General features: G+C 31.9%; 1 protein-coding gene across 1 annotated transcript in view; it reads right to left on the minus strand.

Moving 5' to 3' along the window:
* The window catches only part of LOC126880333 (translocator protein-like), a 40,969-nt gene extending 13,743 nt beyond the window's left edge, over positions 1–27,226 (minus strand). Inside the window, exon 1 of the mRNA XM_050644130.1 lies at positions 26,796–27,226. Coding sequence (XP_050500087.1) covers positions 26,796–27,018 — 223 coding nt within the window. The 5' untranslated portion in view covers positions 27,019–27,226. The remainder of the gene's footprint in view (positions 1–26,795) is intronic.
* Between the last annotated feature and the right edge of the window lie 211 nt (positions 27,227–27,437).

The following is a 27,437-nucleotide window of genomic DNA, read 5'->3' on the forward strand; positions in this document are numbered from 1 at the left end:
GGTGTACAGTCACTATATTATACAGGGTGTCCCGAAAAGATTGGTCATAAATTATACCACAGATTCTGGGGTCAAAAATAGGTTGATTGAACCTCACTTACCTATATACAATAGTGCACACAAAAAGAGTTACAGCCCTTTGAAGTTACAAAATGAAAATCGATTTTTTTTCATATATCGAAAACTCCTAGAGGTTTTTTATTGATAATGGACATGAAGAATTTTTATCGCAGCAACATCTTAAAAAAAAATTATAGTGAAATTTGTGCACACCATAAAAATTTTATGGGGGTTTTGTTCCCTTAAACCCCCCAAACTTTTATGTACGTTCCAATTAAATTATTATTGTGGCACCATTAGTTAAACACAATATTTTTAAAACTTTTTTGCCTCTTAGTACTTTTTTGATAAGCCAGTGTTTATCGAGATATTTTGAATATTTGTCGAATCCACCACATATTTGTATTATTGTTAAGTATGATTATAGACACCTGTTAATAATCTGAAAATTTATTTGTAACTTAAATTTTTTGGTATATTTTGAAAAAGAAGCCACATCTCGATAAAAGTTGACTTATCAAAAAAAGACTAAGAGGCAAAAAAGTTTTAAAAACACTGTGTGTAACTAATGGTACCACAATAATAGTTTAATTGGAACGTACACAAACATTTGGGGGGTTTAAAGGAACAAAACCCCCATAAATTTTTTATGTAAATATAGTAAAAAAGAAGCCGCATCTCGATAAAAACTGGCTTATCGAAAAAATACTAAGAGGCAAAAAAGTTTTAAAAACGTTGTATTCAACTAATGGTACCACAATAATTAATTAATTGGAACGTACACAAAAGTTTGGGGGGGTTTAAGGGAACAAAATCCCCATAATTTTTTTATGGGGTGGAGAAATTTCACTATAATTTTGTTTTAAGGTGGTCCTGCCATAAGAATGATACATGTCCGTTTTCAATAAAAAATCTCTGAGAGTTTTCGATATATTGAAAAAAATCGATTTTCATTTTGTAATTTCAAAGAGCTGTAACTTTTTTTATGAGCACATTTGTACTAAGGTAAGTTAGGTTCAACCGAACTATTTTCGACCCCAGAATGTGTGGTATAATTTATGACCATTCTTTTCGGGACACCCTGTATATTTGGTCATTATTCTAGTAATCCACTGAAATGTTACATTTAGTTTGCATTTCTTAGAGGAGTCAATTTTATTTTTTTAATGTGTAGGGGGGTTCAGTAGATGCTTAAGTTTAAGTTTTTGGGTCGCCACCCTTGTCCCCCGGCCACCATATTGGAAAAAGGGCTGCAAAGGGCTTTCGCGATGTATCTCCTAAACTAAGTAGCAACCCTACAGAAAATTTAGTTACACATAAAATGTAGAAAATTAAATTTTCTACAATTTTACATCTACTACTTTTTATCGTCAAGTGACCAACAAAAAAAAGTTATAAACAAAAACAAGAGAAAATTTTGTAAGAAGTTTCCTTTTGGAGATTATAACTTTTTTTCCGTTCATTTCACAATAAAATAACATAATAGCTATTTTGTAGAGGATTTTTCAATGAACAGTTTTCATTATAAAGCTGTTTAATTTTATTTACTATCTAGGTTTTACAGCGCTCCAAACTTGACCAGATTCTCTAATTCTCATAGGAATACAATAAAAACAATACTTTAATTAAAATTACGTTATGCCGACCACGAAAATCAAATTTAAGGTGAATGACGAATTTTCATCATTTTTTATGTTTTCGAGGTCGCTGAATCCGAATATGAGGTTTATTTTTATCTAGAGTTGGTGGAACATGTTCAAAAGTCAAATTCTATACAAAAATGCCAAAAATTAATTTTTATGATTTTTCAAATTTACCTCGCTGCATCATTGGTCGCTGTAAATATTTCCTTTTGAAAGTTTTACTGTGTCATCTTTAAGGTATTAAGATAACAATGAAATTTGTCCAAAATGTTTAAACACATTATAAAAGGAGTTGTTTAGTTAAAAAAGTTGAGTGACAAACTTTTTAGTTTATAATTTTAACCAACACAGCAATAAAATATGATTCATGAAGAAGTTTTTTGGAAAATTTTAAGTCAAAATATACAATAGGAAAAAAGTTATGTTACTTCATAGACAAGTGACACACCCCAAAAAACGCTTATATTTCGAGATCCTGGTCACGGTGTGGTGGATGGCTAATTTTGATCATACTTTATGATTTTGATATCAAAAATTGTTTTTTTTTTGTTCTTCTTAAGAATTTTGGATTTTGCGGTTACGTCATTCTTCTTCTGGACCGGCGAATTTGTCCTCAAACAACTTTTTGGGTATTTTCTATATATGCTTACGGTTATAAGTTTTATAATGGGGAGAAAAGTCAAAAATACATTAGTAATAGCAAAGAAATGTTAAAATCATAATAAATTGTATGAATAACAAATATATATATATATATATATATATATATATATATATATATATATATATATATATATATAGATAGAAAAGTTTGGAGCCCTGTAAAACCTATATAAATAAATAGAATTAAATAACCTCATAGGGCAAATTGTTCGCTGAAAAACCCTCTACAAAATTGATATACTGCTATTTTATTTTAAAATTAACTGAAAAAAAGTTATAACCTCCAAAAGGAAACTTGTTAACAATTTTTTACTTATTTTTGTTTATATCTATTTGTTGGTCACTTGACGATAAAAAGTAATAGAAACAACATTGTAGAAAATTTAATTTGCTACATTTTATGTTTAATTAGATTTTCCGTAGGGTTGGTAATTTACGAGATATAGCGCGAAACCCCTTTGCACTCCATTTCCAAGATGGCGGCCGGGGGACAAGGGTGGCGACCCCAAAAACTTGAACTTAAGCTTCTACTGATACCACCTACATATTAAAGAAATAAAATTGACTCCTCTAACAAATGCAAGGCATGGCCTAAAAAATGTAACATTTTAATGGCCTATAGTGACTTTCTAGGGTGTGAATCTGTCTTTTTAGTTTACTCCTCCTGGTTAAAAAATAAACTATAGTATGATATAGGGTAAAGGTGACAATGGTTGGCACCTTTCTGTCTTAGTTGGGTTTCATATATTGAAAAGAAACCGATATTGGTTTATGTGAAGTATATAATGAACGAATATGAGTGTCCAGATATTGCTTGTTAACCCTACATCATCATTTTCTATGGCTATCCTTGTTTTACACTAGAAATTTATGAATTTAACAAGGATGGACGTAGTTTATAGTGGTTGGCATGTATATTACACTGCTTGGCATCTGATGATTTAATGGTTGGCACTTGTTTTGTGGGTTGGCATATCAAGTTTTTCTTTTTGAAAAGTGCTTAAAATTAATGTCCTAATTTACCTAAAGTAATAAAAACCAAAATGTTCGCTTAATATTACATTTATTAGACGTAGGATATTACAAATTTGTGGAAAATGAATACTTTAATTAGAGTTCGGTGCACTTACTGCAGATGAATACTTTATCAAATATTTTTTTGTTGCATTTCAAGTGAAAAGTTCTTATACATTTTGAACATTTTCTTCCTTTTCTGTTTAGGTATATATTGTCACCACATTGATAACAAATTCCGTTTATTACTAGTTTTTTTTTAGAAATAGTCATGCCACATGACATCTGTTGAGATTTTGTATTATTTTCTCCAATAGTGTCAAAAGAACATCCAGGAGATGAACAATCAAGATTTTTTATTTCTATATGATTTGTCGACTTCTGTAAACTGCTATTTACACTTCCATCTTCTTCATTATTTTTCTGCTCATTTTCAGTTATATTCTCTGTGTTACTTTTTGATACAGCTGTAGCTGGCTTTACTAATATGTTTTGTTGGATACATACTGATTTTTTTTTTGCTTCAACATTGACTTTAGTTTTTTTGTTTCTTTCTGCTAGTGTAACTTTCCTTCCTTTACTTATATTAGCCTTTTTCCTGTCTTCCTTTGCTTTTCTTCTATTTTCTTTTTCTTCTTCCTGCAGCCTTTTTTTCTGTTCTTTATTCTCTACAATAACTTTCCATTTTTCTGATGTTATGACATATGGCAGTTTTTCTATTTGTCTTTTATTTTTCCTTAAAGGGGACGATGGCCAGTGCAGAATTTCACTAATGGGCACTACGTTCTCTATAATCACATTTTTTGGATTAGGCATATCTTTGACTAATAACTGATCAAATGTTGATTCTGTTTGCGCTGTAGAAATATTATTATCAAACAATTCCATGGGTTTCTCAGGATTTGTTGAAATATCAGGCATGACCTCATTAAAGGTACCTAGTGCATCTCTCAATTCGGGATCAAAGCTAAAATCCAGGAAGATTTCACTAGTTTCAGTATTTGCGTTAAGTAATCTTCTATCAGACAGTGTGTCCACATCTGATTGAAGTGGTATGTCTACATTATTTATACCTGACGGACATGGTATATCTAAATCCGGTATAAAATCTATAGGCATACTTTCTATATCATATGAAGTAAGTGTGGTATTATTGTTGCAAGTAAAGAAATTCCATATTTTCTTTAAACATAGATTTTCCCTACTACTATTGATTCCACCATTGCCAACTTCAAAATTGTGCAACAGATCTGGACCTAGCAATCTTTTAAATGTATCAAGTGTTAACACCGGTTCATCTGATGCATTAGTAGTGTTTATTTCATCACCGTCATTTTGACTTGTCTCCACTCCATTTCCTTCATTCTTGTGTCCCATACACTTGGAATAGTCTATTGCATTACAATCCCAAGGAAATAGGCCAGTAGCTCTAAACCCATTAATTATGGTACTATTTTTAACATAGTCGTTTACAACCTTGGAAAGTAAAGGAGCAAAGTTTTCTTTCGTAAACTGGAGCAATGGATGTTCTCTTCTCCATTGAAGTATGCCCTTTTGCCAGCCTGCCTTTAATGGCTTAAAGGCAGCGACATCAGCAGGTTGCAACAGTCTTGTAGCATTTGGGTACAAAGCTATCAGCACTATACCCAGCTTGTTGCATAACTGATTAACTTGGAGAGTCAGATGTGTTTTATGCCCATCGACAAATAGAATAACTGGCTTTTCAACCTTATTTTTTACAAGGAATGGGTTAAATACGTTTGCTATGTATTCGTAGAATAAAGCAGATTTCATCCAGCCATTTTCTGAATAGCCTACTCCCCAATCTTCTGGAACTGTTTCCAATATTTCTTTTGGAGGTTTTCTCTTATATGGAAATATGATCATTGGTGGAGTCACACCACCATTGGCACAAAAGGTGAACATTACTGTTAACGCAGCTTTAGCAGTTGCTTGATCCACCTCGTACACATTTTTTGTACCTTTGCATGCAATTACTTTTTTATTTTTTGGGCATAATAAAAAATTTGTTTCATCTCCATTATATATTCTATTGCCATCTTGCAGTATACTTTTAACACCTTCATTTTCAAGTTCTGTTTCGATTGTTTTGAACCAGTTTTTGATATCATTTTCGCTAATACAGGCACTAGCTTGCGTAACTGCTTCGGTAGTCCTCAAGCACAATTCTGGATTCCTTTTCATGAATGCACGATACCAACCTTTGCCAGGTAAGCCATCAGGAAATGGGGTGACTCTATTGGCGTTCTTTATAATATTTTGTACGCTGTGTTGGACATCTTCAATCCGCCTAGGGAAACCTTTCTTTTGGCACGTTACTATCCACCTGTTAATTTAGAAAAAGTAAATATCGTACATTATTATAAAATTTACGACTTACTTAACCAAAATTGATTCTTCCTCTTTTGTAAGATAACTAGCTGGACCAAAACCTGGTTTCTTGAATTTATTTCCCATTCGAAACTGAATCGTTGATCTGGGCACACCATACAATTTTGAGGCTTTTAATTTTGACATGCCATCCTTAACTGCTTCTACTGCTTTATGAATCTTTTCTTCTCTTTCTCTATTCATTTTAAACACCTAAGAGAAATTAGAGTAAATATAATGCCTTCAAATATTTTAGGGGCATATTTGGTTATTTTAGGAAAGTAACTACCTACTTACACGTCTATATACTACCTTTTTTGCAAAGATATTTTTTAAATTAATAAATCCTAACTTTCTTATAAACTTAGCTCCTACATAAAGGAGGTGTCAAAGGTAGGTGCCAAGGATTGAAATACACAATAATTTTTAAAATACGGTGGTTGGCACTACATGCCAACCAATAAATTTGTCATTTTTTTGTAGACAGTCGTTGGCACTAAATAAATTTGAGGTTAAAGTTTATACAAAGCCTCATCCTTTAGTGTAATCAAGATATAGACATTGTACACTATACATACACTAGATTTTTTATGACACAACTTACCTTTGGAACAATATATACATAAATTATTCACACACTGTTTAGCACTATAAACTGTCTCCAGACTCTGCCAGATACAGCGTAACAAAACCACTCATGAGATGGATTTACTACCAACGTAAGAGAACAAAAATACTAAATACACCAAACTACCAACACTAAACTGTAAAACTATAGAAACCTGATGTCCACAGAATAAAATATAAACAGTTGCGTTGAATCAGAAATTTGCATGTCAACTACTATAGACCTGCCAACCACTGTCACCTTTACCCTATGTGCCAAAAAATAGTAATTTAAAAATAAAAATGAACTTGTTTCGGGAATTTCTAATAATGGTGTTTATTTAGCTAATAATGAATTTATGTGTTACTTTATGGACGCACTGTAGATGGATTCAACAGAAATACAGATTTCAAGCCAGACGTGGATTGTTAATGTTACATTTAACAACAAAGAACCACGTGATTTTTTTCTACCATAGGAGTTAATTTTTTAGTTGGTTATTTTATTATTGCATTAAAATTCATAAATTATAATAAAATTGTTTATTTTTGTGTCGTTTATTATTATTTTAATATCCAAATAATTTATACAAACAAATAAAACGTTTTCTTGAATATCTCCAAACTAACTTAATGTAAATTGGTTCCGGGTTGCATAACGGGGTCCATTTTATGTTATATGTAGTCTAAAACAGACTTTTAAACAGTTAAGTACCTACTAGTGTAGGAAACAGAAGTTGAACCTTGCAAAATGGACACAAGTCCGGTTTTATTTTTTTTCTGGTATATCAAGGGATGCTTATTATGAGACTAACTTTTTCTTAAAAAATTTCGCCCCGGAACCCCCCTTTTCACCCCCTTTAAAAGGGGTAATTTGTGGTTTTTGCGGAACGTAGCCCTTCCTCTACCTTTTGCAAAAAATTACTTTTACAGAAATATGAAAAGCACTATATTTTCTACGATTTATTTCTAACAGCATATGTCTATCACCCACCGTTTAGTTGGGGTGGGGCCCCAAAGTTGACAAGTTTTTAAAAAAGATGTATAAAAAAAATTAATTATCCCTAACTGTAATGGATATTAAGAAGAAATCCTGCGGGAATTATTCACAAATAAGTGACTGATTTTTTGGTATATGTTTCATTTAAGGATAATTGCCCTTTTTTTAATTACAGGGTTACATTTAAAAAAACCCCTTTTTATACTATCTGAACCGTTTATGATAGACTAAAAAAAACTGTCAGCGATAACCCATATACTGGTGCTATTTACAAATTTGTATAGTGCACACCTATTTTTTCCCCGGAACCACCCCAAAAAAAGAAGAATTAATAAAGAAAGTGATTTTCTTGGAATCCTTCACACACAATGCCCTTTAATAATATACTTCATATATCATTTTGTGCACGTTATTATTACCCATGCATGGACACCAAAAACGATTTCCTAGTGCAACCCGTGTAGCCAAAAAAAAAAAAAATAAATAAAATGAGGGGTTGAAATAAAATTTTTTTTGTTTGCTTTTTGATCCACATGGGCACATGCTTCATCAATAGTGTTTTTCAAAAATATATATGGTTATTGAATTATCCCTGCGGAAACCACCCCTATCCTTGACAATATACTGCAGAAACTACCCCTATCCCTTGGCGAGCATGTTTTTACGATTTTCTCATTACCTATGCATTCTTTTTAAACAAAACTTATACAAGGTTAAAGACCGCTAATGCACTATTTACTCTAAAAATGAGGTCCTATTCATTTTTTTCGTATAAGCAACCGTTACGGCACAGTGGCGCCCTAAACCTCAGATATGTTTGGCGGGCTCCAGTTTTTGTTTTTTTTTCGTCACCTCTTCGTTTTATTGATAAAATACTTATGTAAAATAAAACAACATAGTGTAACCTACAAATTATGACCTATGCACATTTTACATTCTTTGCGCCCCAAAGCCACAGTGGTGGCCCAAAATCAATTTTTGCATATTTTCGCCACCTACACGCATTTTATTGCATTAGTGCTACCTTAATAGCACAATATTCACCCTTAAGTGGTCGCTAAGCAGTGGCGGATCCAGGGAGGGGTGATTGGAGCGATCACCCCCCCTCTCCAACCAAGTGATATTATATTTAAACATTATAAAAATATATTTATTTATTTTTATAAAAATTTAGCCAATTGGCACCCCTCTTAACGATGCTGGATCCGCCACTGTCGCTAAAGCATAAAAAGTTCGCCATTCTTATAAAAATAATAATATAATATAAGTATTTCTATAAAAATAAATGAATATTTTTATAATCTTTAAATATAATATCACTTGGTTTGCGAGGGGGGTGATCGCCCCCATCACCCCTCCCTGGATCCGCCACTCTGCTTAGCGACCACTTAAGGGTGCATATTGTGCTATTAAGGTAGCATTAATGCAATAAAATGCGTGTAGGTGGCGAAAATATGCAAAAATTGGTTTTGGGCCACCACTGAGGCTTTGGGGCGCAAAAAATGTAAAATGTACATAAGTCATAATTTGTAGCTCACACTGTGTTGTTTTATTTTACATAAGTACTTTATTAATAAAACGAACAGATGACGAAAAAAAAAAAACAAAAACTAAAGCCCGCCAAAGCATATCTAAGGTTTACGGCGCCACTGTGCCGTAACGGTTGCTTATGTGTACGAAAAAAATTAATAGGACCTAATTTTTAGAGTAAATAGTGGTCTTTAAACTTGTATAAGTTTTGTATAAAAAGAATGCATATGTAATGGATAGGGGTGGTTTCCGCAGGGATGTTGCAATAACCATATATATTTTTGAAAAACACTATTGATGAAGCATAGGCCTATATGGATCAAAAAGCAAAAAAAAATTTTTTTTCAACCCCCCATTTTATTTATTTTGTTTTTTTTTGGCTACAGAGGTTGCACTAGGAAATCGCTGCTGGTGTCCATGCATGCGTGATAATATCGTGCACAAAATGATGTATAAAGTATATTAATAAAGGGCATTGTGTGTGAAGGATTCCAAGAAAATCCGTTTCTTTATTAATTCTTCTTTTTTTGGGTTGGTTCCGGGGAAAAATGGGGGTGCATTATACAACATTGTATATAGCACCAGTACATGAGTAATCGCTAAAAGTCTTTTTACTCTTGCATAAACGGTTTAGATGGTATAAAAAGGGGTTTTTTAAAATGTAACATCCTGTAATTAAATAAAGGGCAATTACCCTTAAGTGAAATCTATACCAAAAAATCAGTCACTTATTTGTGAATAATTGCCGCAGGATTTCTTCTTAATTTAAATTACAGTTAGGGAAAAATAATTTTTTTAAAACATCTTTTTTAAGAACTTGTCAACTTTGGGGCCCCACCCCCACTAAACGGTGGGTGATAGAAATATGCTGTTGGGAAATAAATCGTAGAAAATATAGTCCTCTTCATGTTTCTATAAAAGAAATTTTTTGCAAAAGGTACAGGAAGGGCTACGTTCCGCAAAAACCACAAATTACCCCCTTTAAAGGGGTGAAAAGGGGGGTTCCGGGGCGAAATTTTTTAAGAAAAATTAGTCTCATAATAAGCGCCCCTTGATATAGCAGAAAAAAAATAAAACCGGACTTGTGTCTTATATACTTAAATACTTCTTAAATATTTCTTATATTGTTTTTAAATGACTTCACAAATTGCAAATAAAAATATTTGATTTTTGATATTTTGATTACCAACTCGGATTATATTGGTTTAATTTATATTTTGATGACCATCTATGAGTGGAAAAACTAATAGTCCTGTCGCCAGGGGGGGTACAACGGCCTCCTGTATTCAGATGGACTTACCCAAGTTTTTTTTATGTATTTTGACCCGTAGAACACGAATTTTTTGGGTAACAGTTGATCCGGATGTCGATAAGATTGTTATAAACAAAGAAGTTGAGGAATTACATAACAGCGATTTCTCGCAAAACAAAACATGTTTTTGTAGTTTTTGGGCCATTCTAACCAAAAAGTGTTCCTACAAATTTTTTCGTAGGATGCATAGTTTTCGAGATAAACGCGGTGGAACTTTCAAAAAATCGAAAAATTGCAATTTTTGTACCCGAATAACTTTTGATTAAAAAATAAAGTAGCAATTCGGCTTACCGCATTTGAAAGTTCAAGTCAAAGTATAACGGTTTTAGTTATTTGCATTGCTAAAAATTTATTATTTTATTGTTAAACAAAAGTATAAACACCTAGTGCTGGAGTGATGTTTTCAATGATTTCTCATTTAAAATCGAACGAGTAGATAGGGTAGGTACAAGTGCAAGCGAGGCTATTTCTACGTAGCATGCATGTAAACGCATGTATTAGGCACGGGAAACACTATGTGTTTATAGCTTTTTTTAGCAATAAACACATAAATTTTTAGCAATGTATATATTCGAAACCGATAGAATTTGACTTGAACTTTCAAATGCGGTAAGCAGAATTGCTATTTTATTTTTTAATCAAAAGTTATTCGGGTTCAAAAATTGCAATTTTTCGATTTTTTGAAAGTTCAACCGCGTTTATCTCGAAAACTATGCATCCTACGAAAAAACTTGTAGGAACATTTTTTGGTTAGAATGGCCCAAAAAATACAAAAACAGGTTTTGTTTTGCGAGAAATCGCTGTTATGTAATTCCTCAACTTCTTTGTTTATAACAATCTTATCGACATCCGGATCAACTGTTACCCAAAAAATTCGTGTTCTAAGGGCCAAAATACATAATAAAAACTTGGGTAAGTCCATCTGAATACAGGAGGCCGTTGTACCCCCCCTGGCGACAGGACTATAAAGAATAAAAATACAGTATCTTTATTTATAATATTATTTATAGTATATTTTAAAAAGATGTACTATTATCATTGTTTCTAATATTTAATTTAAATTTCTAAAATCAGGTAACTTCAGAATCATTTTAATAGTTCACAGTACATCGTCCTTTTTGGAAGATGATTACAAAAGTCTTAAAAATGGTTTATAACTGCTTCGTTTGACCGAGTCTACCACTTTCTGAAAAATATCAGAGTGCAGGTCAATTTCAGAGAGCATATAAATATTATGTCACGTTATTGATGTTATTTCCGTTGACAACAATATCTTACGCAACTTTCGACAGAGCTTCCTGAAATGTCAATATATCAAGGGTATATCAAGGGCTGAAGATCAAAGTTAAAATTATGTAGCTTTGTCAAACTTTTTTTAAGTATTTTTATTTTCACTATCAACACTATCAATTTTCCGTTCCTTTCCCAACCCATGCTGTCTTTTTTTATTATGATATAATTTTAAATACTCTTAAGAATACTAAAAATTATATCAAAGAGTAAGCTGAACGTTTGGACTTCTTCTTCTTCCTCTTCATTAGCATTTCTGCGTGTTTATTGTCGGCTCAGTGGCGTAGCTAGCTCCACAGGGGCCCCATATCAAAGTTTGTCGCGGGGGCCCTTTTCCACCACTGATATGGCATAGTACTAAAAAATGTTCAACAATAGAAGCAAAAACGCTTGTATAGAATAGAATAGGGAGAAGAGGTACTAGAAATTTGCAATTTATGGATTCGATTTATCTCTGGAAGATAAATAGGTGTACCAGTTTTCGTTTCTCTAAATAGAAGCGTTCTGGAGGTATTTAAAAAAACTAATTACAAGACGCCTTCTTCAAAGAGCTCTAGCTCCTCTAGGAAGCATTTTCAAACTAGGTGATTTGGGTTAAATCTTAATAATTTGAGCCCAGGAATCTACAGTTTAATTATTTCTAAGTATTAATGAAACACCCTGTATATTGCAAAATTTAAATAAATTGCAAATTGCATAATATAGGGGAGGAAAGTATGCTAAATTTGCAGTTACTCGAGCGTTATGGCGACCTATTGGTTTGTGAAGATTAGGTCCTAAAAACAAAAATTTAAGTAACATTTTCCATTTAAGTGGGGACTATCCATTTTTAAATTTAATTTTCCATTTCCAATAATCGTTTTTTCCGATTATAGCGCCATCTATCCACAATTCGAAAACATGTCTCGAATAAAAGGTTCTTATTTTTAAAATGGGGGCTTCTATGGGGTGGGGAGACCCCATTTTAAATAGGAACCCCGCGATATTTCGCTATTTAAAATTTTAAATATACCCCCGCCCCCACCCCTCTCCGTATCGAGTCGTGTTTAGTATCATTCGATAGATGTTTGAAACATATTGAACATGTATTTTTTATGTAGTAATGAAACAAAGACTTACTCACAATCATTTAATTATACTTTGACGACCGGTTTCGATCTCTACATTATTCAGATCATCTTCAGGTCGGCGTTACAAGTAGTTAAATGCTACAATTAAAGAAAACCAGAGTTAGAACATTGTCTGGTTGCACAAATGTTAATAGAAAGCTAACTTCGAAAACATTTTTTGAAATAGAGGTTTGCAACTGTTGACATTTCAGAAAAGCGATACATACAAATGCACACTTATGAGCAACATATACTCACAAGCATGCATAAGTAAATGGATGCATGCAGTTTATGAATATTTGTTGAAAAAGTTAAAAAATAATAATAAAAAATAAAAAAAATTTAAAAATTTTTTTTTTAAAAATTGAATAACTAATTAAAACATTAATCAAATAAATATGCTTCCAAAATTCAAAAAAAATTATAATAATAGATAGTAATATTGCTCTGATCTACTTACATGCCGTTACAAGGGATGCGCTGCCACTTAGTTGTTAACATGTTAATACGTCCAACTTATGCTAATAGGTTAGCTGGGAGAGGTATAGGGCCAAACAGACATGTTACGTAGGTCAAAACACAGTAATTTTTTTTGAAATTTGAATGGATCCTGAAGGAAGATGCGTGCTGTGAAACAAAGGATGTTGTGTTAGACAGGAGAAAGGCAATGCTCGAGTGGATGTGTTTTAAATGTAGCTAAATTTGAAATCACTTTATTGTAGAATCTTGTACTAATGTGGTCTTTGCTCGTTGATGTTTTTCGATATGGGCAGAGGTCAAAGTAACTGAAATGACAAATAGGAAAGTATTTAATTAAATTAAATTAAAATGTCTTGTTCCCGGTCAAAGGACTAAGGGATGTCACAGATTTAATAAAATTGTAGGCGCCAAACACTTTGAAATCTATGAAATGTATAGAAATAATGAGAAGGCTATTTAGATGAAAAAATAGTAAAAAAAGTTGTCAAAAGAGAGTAGTTAAGAAAATGTAAAAAGTAAAAACTGTAAAAAGATCAGAAAAAGGCAAGGGTTATTTTGTTTGAGTTATTGTATGATGGAATATGTTCAGAGAGAAAGTTAATGGTAGGGTGTAGGCACTTACTTGAGAATAGTTTTAAAAAATAAATAAATAAATTAACACATAACACATAGGATTTTAAAACACACAGACATAACAATAATTGGTAAATTTTTTTTTGAAGGGAGGTAGCACTACATTTCCCCAATTCAGAAATAACTAATTTTTATTTTTATTTTTTATTTTTTTTTATTTTTATTATTTTTTTTATTTTTTATTTTTATTTTTATTTTTATTTTTATTTTTATTTTTATTTTTATTTTTATTTTTATTTTTATTTTTATTTTTATTTTTGTTTTTATTTTTATTTTTATTTTTATTTTTATTTTTATTTTTATTTTTATTTATTTATTTTTATTTTTATTTTTTATTTTTTTTATTTTTATTTTTTATTTTTGTATTGTATGTATTTTTTAGTTTTTCGATCTGACGTTGATTTCTCGAAATATTCGCTTTTTTCTTATGAAACTTTGTGATTCTGTCATTTCCTTACGCCCAGCTCAAACCGTCAGATTTTTAAATATACACTGTTCTGCATGTACTTAACTTACCTTACCTTAATCTGACGAGTTCGAGTTTTTCTAAGTATAGATTTTTTTTTCGGGCCCACCTTAACGAACTCTCTCTCCTGTGTTAAGAACAAATATATGGTAGGGGTACATTTACAGGGTACAAGGTTTCTCCCCATATGATAATCTGACGCGCTCGAGTAACTGCAAAAATCCCCGCTTAGGCTCCTCTAATACAACCTTGTGAACTGATAAGTTCTGCGTATAACACCCAAATATAGATAATAATAATAAACCTAATAAACTCTAATAAATCAAAGTCGAAAAATAGATTTGAATTGTTGAGACTCATTGTTTTAAAACAGATTCAGTTTTTCAAGCCAAGGTTGAATGGACATTGAAAATGACAAAATGAGCGTAAACAAAGAAGCTCTGTTCTTTAACGGTGAGCAACCGGCAAATAGATATACCTAAATACAATTTATAGATAAAGAACAGATTACACGAAAATATACGCAAACAATACAGTGTTTCAGTGTTTCAAATATTTAGAGGTATAGCGATTACAAATATTGCAACTTGGCATTATACATTAGACAATGTCTCACACACAGCCAACGGTGAATAGACAATAAAAAGTAGCTTGAAAACAAAAAGCTCTGTTGTTATAGAACGACGAGAGGCAGAAAAGAGATAGGTACCTGTACATAAATATAGTTTATAATAATATATATAGATAAAAAATCCATTACACGAAAATGTCGATATCCAAATAATATACACTGTTTCAAAGCGTTTTAATAGTGAAATAATTGTAGAATATTTTGTTCAATTTTTTGAATGGAATTTTGTTTCGACATGCCGCGCTGGGGTCTCTGAATGTCGGGGGCCCCGTATACTTGATACGGCTGATACGGCGGTAGCTATGCCTCTGATGTCACTCCATCTTTTGCGCGGTGGGTCGTTACTGCTTCTATGGATTGATAATTATTTATCTCTTGACCATACGGGTCTCCTCCGCACTTTTTTCTATTTACTGTCCAGTAGTTTATACACTGTACATTACATTTTCTTCTAAAGTAACTCATTTTTTGATCTCTCAGCGTATCCGTATCCTTTAATAGAAGAATTATTATTTTCAGCATTGTTAATACAGTGGAACCCCGGTAAGTCGGCCCCCGATAACCCGGAAGTCCGGCTAACCCGGACCGATTTTCATCAGATAAACATATTGATTTTCAATATTTTGTATTTTTCAATTTAATTGTGGCTTATTTCCCATCAAAATAGTTAATTATCAGACAAACCTTTCAACAATAAAAATGTATGTAATATAATATTTGAGGGATAATGTGTATGTGTGTAATTTGAACTATACGATATTAAAAATGACTCACAGCACACGCCGCAGAAACAACAGCCACCTGTCTGTAGTACCTATTCCTTTTTATTTCAAACTGTCTTAGCATTGTTTAGGAAAGACTATTTAAAAATTCTTTTATAAACAATGGTCTTTAGTTTTCACTGTTCTTAAATAACATTACATCGTTGTGACTGTATTGTGTGTCTTGTATTGTTCGCTTCCGTTTGTGTTTGGTGTTTTTTTTAATAATTTTAATGAGTAGGTACTGTGCATATTTAAAAATATATTTCATGTTATTTCAATTCTAACGGAGTTTATCTGTAAGTATACCGTATTTTATTAATTTTTACCATATTCTCCGGCTATCTCGGATTTTCGATAACCCGGATCGGCCGCGGTCCCGATTAATCCGAGTTATCGAGGTTCCACTATATTGTTATCTCCGCCGTTTCCAGTAACCTTTATGTTGTAGCTATGTCGGGTTTTGTTTCTGATACCTACACACGTAATTATGGATCTTATACCTACTGGTTTGATAAAATCTTTACTTCATGTCAATGTTATGTCGTTTTCGACATACCTATACTTTGCTTCTTGTACTTGATCTTTAACTTCTCTCTCCAGATAGAGCTGGACTATGTTATTACAAGGTATTTTATTTCTATAACTTATTTAATAACTTTGATTCTTTTAAATGAGAAAGTATATATCATGTGATACCTCATTTAAAAGCTTTTGGAAAACTGATTACAAAAATGTATAATACTTTAATCCGTTTTGAGACCGTAGAGGCGCAAAATTTCGGTCGAATTCCTTTTAAATATATTCATTTTTTCGAATCCTGAGAAAACTAATAGGGGAATGGGGGCATGACGGGGTCTCGAGGTAAGACGGGGTACCTCACACAAACAAGAAACTACACGTTGGTGAATAGCATGCAGTAACTCAATAGGAAGAGTCATTCGACTAACAGTCCCTGCAAAAGAAACCGTGAATGAGAGTGCACGTGTTTTTTGTTCACAACCGGAAAACTGTTTTAGCGATCCGTTGATCTAATTTTGTGCAAGGACAACCATCGTTATTTTAAGGTAATTACGATCACCTCATTAATGTCTTTTTTATCGTTGTTTACTAGTATTCTTATTTTGATAATGTCATATTGTTTGTGTGAATACGTTAAACATTTAATTAGTGAATTTTTTTTTGTTCAAAGTTACCTTTTGAGGCAAGATGGGGTATTGGGTGCGGGGTATGATGGGACATTGGTGGTAAGTCTGGGTTAATTTAAATTTCTTAATAAATAACATTGGATTATTATTTTAGATAATACCATGGTACGTACTTACAAGAAAAAAACAAAAAGTGGAGAGTGGTCGAGAGATGCTATGAAAACAGCCATAAAGTGACATCGTCAGAACCCTGGGTAGGCTGCCAGATCTGTGGATGTTGAGCTCACAATACTTGTGCTAGCGTGGACAATGAAGATCTGGAGCAAATACACATTTTTGTTTGTTTTGTGAGAATTAATTAGCATCACCATCATGCCCCAATTCCATTACCCCATCATACCCCATAGTATGGGGCAAGATGGTTTTTCATAATGTTCTTATTAATGGCTAATTTTTGAAGAATGTGATTGATTTTCCAAAGATTGTACCAAATCATAGTTAGATTAATGACGTAACGTGCCATCAATTAGTAATAGTAATAAACGTAGTAATTATGTTGTATTTTTGTTATTTTCCTTAGCTACCCCATCATACCCCCTTCCCCTAAGTATTTTTAAAAAATTTAAACGAAGAATGAAATATTCCAGTATTATCGAGGGTTGAAAGTCCCTGAGAACTTCTATAATGATTATTTTAATAAGTCACAGGGGTGAAAAATAGAGAAAATTTAGTCTGATTTTTAATTTCAAATATATAATTCAAAAAAAACTTTTTCTTTATTCTAAAGGACTTTCAGCCCTCGGTAATAATGTAATCTTTTATCCTGCGTTTAAATTTTTCAAAAATAATTATTAGTTTTCTCAGGACTCGAATAAAATGAATGCGTTTAAAAATGATTCGATCGAAATTTGCGCCTAGGCTATCAAAAAGGATTAAAGCATTATACATTTTTTGAAATCAGTATTTCAATTGCTATTAAATGAGCTGTCACATTAAGTATTTTCCCATTAAAAAAATCAAAGTTGTGCCTGTCACCTGAAAAGGGATCGCGTAAAATTCGAAACATTGATGTTATAATATACTTTGATTATTATAAAAATCGACCTTGCCTGACCGTTTTGCTTATGTGCTAAAAATAAATAAGTTAATAAGAGGGGTAATACTTATTCCAACGCACTGTATATGTATAAAGATAACATAGCTATGGTATGATGTAAGGAAAAACTATCGCAACCTATCAAATATGAAACTGGCATTAGACAAGGAGATTCGCTGAGCCCATTAATATTTAATCTGATAATGGATGAAATCATAAAGAAAGTTAATAAAAAGAGGATATAGAATGGTAGAAAAGGAAATAAAGATAATCTGCTACGCCGACGATGCCATAATAACAGCCGAAAATGAAGATGACCTACACAGTGGCGACGCGTGACTTTCTCTGAAGTGTTACCAAAACAAGATGCAAAAAATCTTATTTAAAAAAATGAAGATATGGCTAAATGTATATATACACTCACCGGCACAAAATTCCGACACCCAAAATTTTTAATTAAGTTTGACAATCTATAACTTTATTATTTGTACTTCGATTTTAAAGATTCTTGCACGAGTTTGTAGGTACATGTATTGATGTCAATTGCTATTATTCCGGGATTCCGGTAACAAAATTTTTTTGCTTAGATGGCATTATACGGGGGTGACTGTAAGCGTTGTTTTTTCTCCTAACTTTCAAAAATTTTGTGGAAAAATTGGAGGGCTGATTTTGTTTCTTACTCCTTTTGTATTATCCTGGAGGTATCACTAAGGTCTTGTTTTTTGAATTATCTGAATATCTCTTTTCTTGTAAGAGCTGTAATTAAAAACACTGCTTTGAAGGTTTATTCAATTAAAAATATCAAACGCACTAAAATTAACAAAACAAAACAAATTTAACAACAAAAAAAAAACAATTCAATAGCGGTTATGTCCACCTCTTGCAGCAACGACTGCTCGCAATCTGTTTAGCATCTAATAAAGATGTGTTTTCCTTGCCTGGGGAATAGCCCGATATTCCTCTACCAGGGCCATAACTGTACCAAATTAACTGTACCAAATTTTCTGGAGGCCTAGGATCACGGCAAATAGCTTTTTTTATTCATCCCATAAATGCTCAATATGATTGAGATCTGGGTTGCATGCAAGCCATGCTAATCTTATCAATCCAACCTCAATTGTATGAGTCAATCAGTGTTTTTATTTACAAAAAATGGTACAGCTCTTACAAGAAAAAAGATATTCGGATAATTAAAAAAAAAAACAAAATGTTGGTGATGCCTCCGGGAAAATATGACAGGACTATGAAACAAAATCAGCTATTCCATTTTTCCACAGAATTTTTTTAAAATTAGGAGAAAATACAACGCTTCCTTTCACTCCTGTACAATGACGTGCAAACAAAAATTTTTGTTACCGGAATAATACCAAACAATATGAATATATGTACCTACAAACTGGTGTAAGCATCTTGAAAATCGGAGCACAAATAATAAAGTTATAAATTGTCAAACTTAATCAAAAATTTTGGGTGGCGGAATTTTGTGCCGGTGAGTGTAGCTTCAATAATATAATTTTGTATATCACTTGAAACTCTCAAAAAAACAGATGTTTCTAGATGTTGACAAAATTTTTGATCTTTTTTGGCAATTAATGTTAACAATTTCCTGTAATTGCCTGGATTGTCAGAGTCGTCGCACTCAAAATGACCACGAAACGCTAGCTAGTTCTTGTTTGGCCAAAAAACATACAGTATCTATTATAAGTGTGCTAAGGATATACCTATCTATTTTTTTAACAAACTCATTACGTTTAGCAATACTTGCTTTAAAAGCTTGGTTAAGAGAACTTTTGATTTTTGTTTTGCCAAACTGAATCAAATTGGGTATACATCTTACATGTAGGTAACGTGGTAACGGAGAAATTTCATGTCACCTTTTTAAAAATCTAACACTATTTAAATCGTGAACCTGGTCCACCCATTTTTCTGTAGAAACCAGAAGACATGGCCAACAATACAGTGTATTTTTCTTGCAACCATAATATAACCAAGGATTTTCACTGTACCAACTAAATTTAAAATATCGAACTACTTTTGTTGATTCCTTTTTTAAATTGTTTAAAATAGTTCTTTCATTTTTAATCTCATTTTTTTCTTCAAAATTATACAAGGAGAATTACTTTTCAAGTAGTTGATCTATTAAGAAGCGACACTCATCCATGGTTAACTGCACGCACACATTTTATAGGTACTGTCACCAATTTAAAATCTGGCGCTACTGATACACAGCGCGCGTATGCCGTCGCGTCGCTTCTTCAAAATTTTCAGTCACTAGCCGGTCCCGAGCGCCAGCGTGGGTATATAACCATTGTAACCACAAATTAGTCTGGTAACAGAGTATAATAAAGTGCAACTGAGTCACATAAACTCGCCAATATTTTCGTGTCTACTAGTAGTTGGCTATTTACTGAGTTAGGTACTATTACTACATAATATAATAATACACTAAGCACCAAAATTAACGCACCATCTTAAAAATGGGACATTTTTGATGCCTTGTATTTCCTAAACGTGTTGTCCGATTTTAGTGATTTTTTTAATGTGTTATAGCTTTATTCTTTAAGAATACCGATGTAATAATATTCTTGCTGAACAGATAACTTTCATTGTATACCGGGTGTAGCAATAATAGTGTGTTATTTCCTCAAAGTTTGGAACACTCTGTGGAATATTCTGGCGTATATAAAATATTGAAATTAAAACTCAACTATAGAATTATGCTTTCCTAATATTATGCTTTTTGATTCATTAGCTTATGTTGGATAATAAAAAAGTTAGGTACTTTAACAACTAGCAACGTTCTTCATCAATACAGGGCGTTTCTAAATAAGTGCGACCAACCTGTAAGGAGTAATTCTGCATGAAAAATTAATGACCGTTTGCTTTATAAAACATAATCAAGTATATTTAAATGGGAAATAAGCAACAATTTTACCTAAAAATGATTTTATTAACGTTTATTATAAAAATGCCACAAGAAAATAGCTTCAGAACAACATTATAAAACATATATCCGCAAACGCTTCGTTTCCTAGATACGGGATGTTGAATTTTTTCTTACAAACTGACGATGTATTTATTGCTCTAAAACCGGTTGCGATATGCAAATGAAATTTGGTAGGTTTTAAAAGGTAGTTATTGCGCATTTTTTGGCATACAATTAAGAATTTTCTATTCACCATTGGCGTGCATACGGGTAATATGACCGGGTAATATGACCCGTATGCACGCCAATGGTGAATATAAAATTCTTAATTGTATGCCAAAAAATGACCAATAACTACCTCTTAAAACCTACCAAATTTAATTTTCATATCTCATCCGGTTTTAGAGCAATAAATAAATCGTCAGTTTGTAAGAAAAAATTCAACATCCCGTATCTCGGAAACGAAGCATTTGCGGACATATTCTTATAAAGCAAATTGTCATTATTTTTTTATGCAGAATTACCGCTTAAAGTTTGTCGCACTTATTTAGAAACACCCTAATAGTTGTTAAATCGCTAGTTGTTAAATACCTAACTTTTTTATTATCCAACAAAAGCTAATGAATCAAAAGCATAATGTTAAGAAAGCATAAGGCTACAGTTGAGTTTTAATTTCAATATTTTATATACGCCAGAATATTCCACAGTCCACAGGGTGTTCCAAACTTTGAGGAAAAAACACACTATCATTGTTAGACCCGGTATACAATGACACAACTGTTTAGCAACAATAATATTACATCGATATTCTTGAAGAATAAAGCTATAACATATTAAAAAAATCACTAAAATCGGACAACAGGTTTAGGAAATACAAGACATCAAAAATGTCCCATTTTTAAGGTGGTGCGTTAATTTTGGTGCTTAGTGTATATTTCTATTGTTAAAAATATTGGTAAATAGAATTATTCATCGTCATAAAATATTTATTTGCAAGATTTTTAACTGTTACCAATGGTAACAGTGGTTACATGGACGCTTCGCCAGTGGACCTACAAAGATTAATTAAAGAATTCGAAGACACGGCGCGGCGCTCATATACAACATGGTAATATCAGCGGAACCGAGATGATGTAAACTGGTCGTAAATAACAAAATAATAGAACAAGTGATGGAAACGAAATTCTTGGGAATAAAACTGTCAAGCTACAGAAAAGTGGAAGAAGAAGTACAAAAACAAGCGAGCATGGCGAACAGAGCAGCAGGATGTTTTAACAACACAATCTGGAGAAACAAACACCGCACAAAGGAAATAAAAACCAGGATATATAAATCAACAATAACACCGATAATGACGTACACAGCGGAAACAAGAGCAGATACAGCGAAAACACAAATACTGCAGGAAACAGCAGAAATGAAAGTCTTACGAAAAATAACAAACCAAACTCTAAGATACAGAGTAAGAAGTGAAGAAATACGAGCGATATGTGGTAGGTATAGAAGAAATACACATGTGGACTAAAAGAAGAAAAATAGGATAGAATCAACAGATAGAAAGAATGACAGAAAATAGAATAGTAGGAATAGCAAGAGACAAATCGCCAAATGGAAGAAGATCATTGGGACGACCGAGGAAAAGATGGTCAGACAATGTCAATTGAGGATAGAAACCGAAGTAAAACAGGCATTGAGTCTATTTATAAAGTATGAAGAAGAAGAGGAAGAATATGTTCCATAAATAAAATATTAGCATTTATTATACATCAGACAATCAACAACGTAATTAATAAACACATACAAACCCTTACAAATGAACAAGCGGGTTACAGAAGAGGAAGATCCTGCATCGACCAAATTTCGATAGCAAGAAACATCATAGAGGAAACTAAAGGTAGCCTAATTATTTTATAGACTTTGCCAAAGACTGTGGAATTATACAACATACAGTGTTATGGAAAGCCTAAAATCTAAATCTAATACCGTCTAAGGTCGTCAAAATAATCAAAAATGATATATATCTGGGCAGATTATCGGAGAATAGGCCGTTTTTGGGAAAAGATATTTACCAGCAATTTTATTGCTGGAGTCGAATCTTATGACTGTTTATATTAATAATATAGGTATGCAAAGTCCGCAGATAGTGTGCTACTTTTTTTATAAACAAAATGGCGCCCGAAAATCGTGTTTGTTTTTCAATTTTTGCTCTATAACTCCAAAGATTTTAACTTTACACCAAAAACACTCAAATAAAAATTCACCGTAATTAAATTCTGCAAAGTATTTTTCCCGATTTCCCTCGACGAAAATTTTCCCCGGAAAATGCGGGTTTTTCCAACAAAATTTTTATTTTTCTACTAAAATTTTAGAGAAGTAATTCTTCATCAATAATTAAATAACTCAGTAATATAAAAGATCATTTTGTATAGATTATAATTTCAGAAGCCGATCGAAACTGAAGAAACAATTTAGCAACAATTGAATTGTTAATTAAAAATTTACGGTAGCTATAATAACCACAATAATTACGATACATAAGAATAACTTTGATTTTTGTAAAAAAAAAGACACTGTATCTATCTAATGTACTTTACGGTATTAAAATTGGACTATTTAAGCTGCCTCAGGAATATTCTAAATTTATAAACAATTTTTTGGCTTACAAACAAATAGAATATCTCAGCAAATAATAAATTAATTAAATCATGAAAACGAAATTGGAAAAAAAGCTGCAGGACGCTTCTTTTAAAAGAAAAAAACGTTTATCTACGACTGATACATAATATATGTATTATACTTGTGGTGTTTGCAATATAATGCCATATAATAATCCCTTAGGGATTAATAATGCGGGATTAATAGCTATTAATCCCTCTGGCACAACAATCACAAAATTCACCACGGAAACAAAATAATCAACCTCAAAAAGTGTCACTGTCAAACGAATAATATATTTGACAGTTTGTGTTGAGATGGACGAAAATGAAAAATCTTTTAATTGTACACCACCAGAAATTGTAGAACTAGCTACAGCAACAGCATGATAAACAGTAATGTACCATCTTCTTGTTCTACAGCAATCGAGATCCCAAATATTTGTATTAAAAACTCTACTAAAGTTAATGATGATTCTCAACCAATTCAGTTTATTAATTGTACTATTACTAATTTTAATGTTTTTAACAAATAAAGTTGTTCATTAAAAATCTTAAATTAATTTATTTGTCGTAGATAAAGTAGAGTATACTACTCGCAATAATGGCTCTCATTCCCTCGGAATGTTACTCCCTCGCCGCTAACGCGGCTCGGTTCTTAAATATTCCTCGGGAATAATAGCCATCATTATTGACTCGTGGTATAATCTACTATTAATTGGGACGAGTGGTTCCTGAGATACAACCGGTCAAAGTTGACCGGCATTTATGGCAAAGATATAAACAATAGAATCATAATTTTCAAACCATCACCTTTATATTTTTGTCCTCTTTCTCTACACCAATTTTCATATCTTTAAAATCCGGTCAAAGTTGACCGGCATTTATGGCAAAGATATAAACAATAGAATCATAATTTTCAAACCATCACCTTTTTATTTTTGTCCTCTTTCTCTACACCAATTTTCATATCTTTAAAATACTTATAACATATATTATTTTAATAAAACTATCGATATTACGAGTGAAAATTCCCAAAAATAGCAAAATTCCAATTAAAAATTAGGTTGGAGAAAAAGTAATCTCAAAGTGCAAAATCGGTATACGTTAAAAAAATGCATTTTATCGGCTTCCCATGGAGCAATTTTCTTCATTCTTTTTTTGTTCCCAAGTAACTCGAGTAGAGCTATCCAATTAACGCATTATTAAATGTCAAAGTTGCTTTTGTTTTGTTATAATAAATTTATGTATTTATTATAACAAAATTTTTTAATTTGTTTAAATAAAGATTGTTTAAATAACTATACAGCTTTCAAATGAGAATATTTGTGTTTTTAACGTTAAAAGGTACACTTGTAATAAGTTTATCCAAAAAAAGTCTACAACTGAAAAAAATATGTAGTTTTATTTTCTTATAAATAAATAAATTTGTTATAATAAAACAAAAGCATGATTGACATTTAATAATGCGTTAGTTAGATGGCTCTACTGGAGTTACTTGGGAACAAAAAAAATGAAGAAAATTTCTCCATAGGAAGCCGAGAAAATGCATTTTTTAACGTATACCGATTTTGAACTTTGAGATTACATTTTCTCCAACCTAATTTTTGATTGGAATTTTGCACTTTTTGTCAATTTTCACTCGTAATATCGATAGTTTTTATCATAATAATATTTGTTATGAGTATTTTAAAGATATGGAAATTTGTGTGAAGAAAGAGGACAAAAATAAAAAGGTTGTATCTCAGGAATCACACATCACAACTAAACTTTTTTCTTTTAAAAGAAGCGTCCTGCCGCTTTTTTCCAATACCATTTTCATGATTTAATTTAGTTTAATGTTTTCTGAGATATTCTATTTGCTTATAAGCCAAAAAATTGTTTATCATTTTAAAATATTCCTGAGGCAGCTTAAATAGTCCAATTTCAATTCTGTAAAGTGCATTAGATAGATACAGTGTCTTCTTATAGAAAATCATAGTTATTCTTATGTATCATAACTATTGTGGTTATTACAGCGACCGTAAATTTTTAATTAACAATTTAATTGTTGCTAAACTGTACATTTAATTTCGATCGGCTTCTGGAATTATAATCTACACGAAAGGATCTTTTATGTTACCAACTTATTTAATTATTGATGAACAATTACTTATCTAAAATTTTAGTTAAAAATTAAAAATTTTGTTGGAAAAACCTGCATTTTCCGGGGAAAATTTTTGTCGAAGTAGATCGCGAAAAACACGTCTCTATGCAGAATTTAATTAGGGTGAATTTTTTTTGGGTGTTTTTGGTGTAAAGTTAAAATCTTTGGAGTTATAGAGCAAAAATTGAAAAAAACACAAGATTTTCTGGCGCCATTTTGTTTATAAAAAAAGTAGCACACTATCTGCGGACTTTGCATACCTATATTATTAATATATACAATCATAAGATTCGATTCCAGCAATAAAATTGCTGGTAAATAACTTTTCCTTGTATTTTGCTAATTAGCCCAGAGTAATATCATAAATCAACAAGTCAAGTATTACTTAAAGGGCAAATGGCAGATAAAATAGAAATAGAAGTAGGATTAAAACAAGGTTGTATACTATCACTACTTCTCTTTAACATATACCTTAACCACACACTAAAAAAAAACAATTAAAAAAAATGGAATCACTTGGAATATGCAGATAATAATCAATGGAATATGCAGATAATATCTGCTTGGTATTACACACGAAAAATATCATGAAGAACATGATAAGGAAGCTTAAGGAAAAGTCGGCTACAGTTGGACTTAAAATCAACACTAATAAGACAGTAGAAATGAGAATAGGAATAAGTGAAAACACTAAAATAAGAATATTTAATAGTAACGTCAAATCGGTGGTACTATATGGGAGTGAGACATGGACAATGGAAGATGGAAAGGCAAGAAAAATCCAAGTTTTTATACATAAATGCCTAATAAATATTCTGAAGATATATTGGCCCAACACCATAACAAATGAAGAACGGTGGAGGAAAACTTAATAAGAACCAATCAGAACAACAATAAAGAAAAAAAGATGGAACTGACTGGGTCACACATTGAGGAAAGAAAATACAGACATAACAAAACAATCACTCAAATGGAATGCATTAGGACAAAGAAGCAGACGACGACCGTCCAACACAAGGAAAAGCGCTATTGAAAATAACTACAAAAGCCTGGGGAGAAAACTTCAAGAAGAAAACCTGGGGAGAGGTAACAGGCATTGCCAGAAATAAACAGAAATGGAGAAGCTTCGTGGATGCCATATGCTTCATCATGGTGTAACAGGTTTGGAGGTATATTAAATTAAAAGAAAATCACTATTTATTTATTATCATAAAAGATGCGATTTAAAAAACTTACCATCAAAACCATGCCCATCTCTGTAAACCATATATGACGCATATCCCATACTACTATATAAAATCGTCCAAATTGGACTAAATGACCAGCTTGGTGGTGTGCCAAAGGGCTTTTTTAGGCCATTGTACCAAAATATATTCTTCTTCGTTATAATGCCCCCTGCAAGTCCTCCAGTGTGTGGCAGAACTATGAAAGCCACTGCGAACCAATTAATTTCTTGCATTTCGTCTAGAAACTTTTAAGTATTTAATGTTTTGTGTTTATATACTTAGTTTATTAACTGTATATGCTTATTATTTACTAGTTTATCTACTTAGTATGTTCTTCAAATTATTAGTTGAAGGCTGGTCTAATGTCTGTAATTAACTGATCAGATCCAATGTTAATATTATGTCAGAAAGATATTTACGTGCTAATGAGAAAACATTTTAAATTTAATTAACTTTTCATTTGAGTAATATTTAAATATTAACAAACAACAGGGAGATACTACTTACGTAAACAAATAGATAATAAATATAATAGTGCAGTCAATGAAAATTCGTCGGCTCACTGCCAAAACCAACCAACTCCATTTTTAAAAGTTTTGAGAAACCTACCTTTAAACTTTAATTTGAAATGAAAAATCGTCTGAATTTAAAT

The sequence above is a fragment of the Diabrotica virgifera genome, chromosome 2, assembly GCF_917563875.1.
Source record: "Diabrotica virgifera virgifera chromosome 2, PGI_DIABVI_V3a".
NCBI classification, from domain to species: domain Eukaryota; kingdom Metazoa; phylum Arthropoda; class Insecta; order Coleoptera; family Chrysomelidae; genus Diabrotica; species Diabrotica virgifera.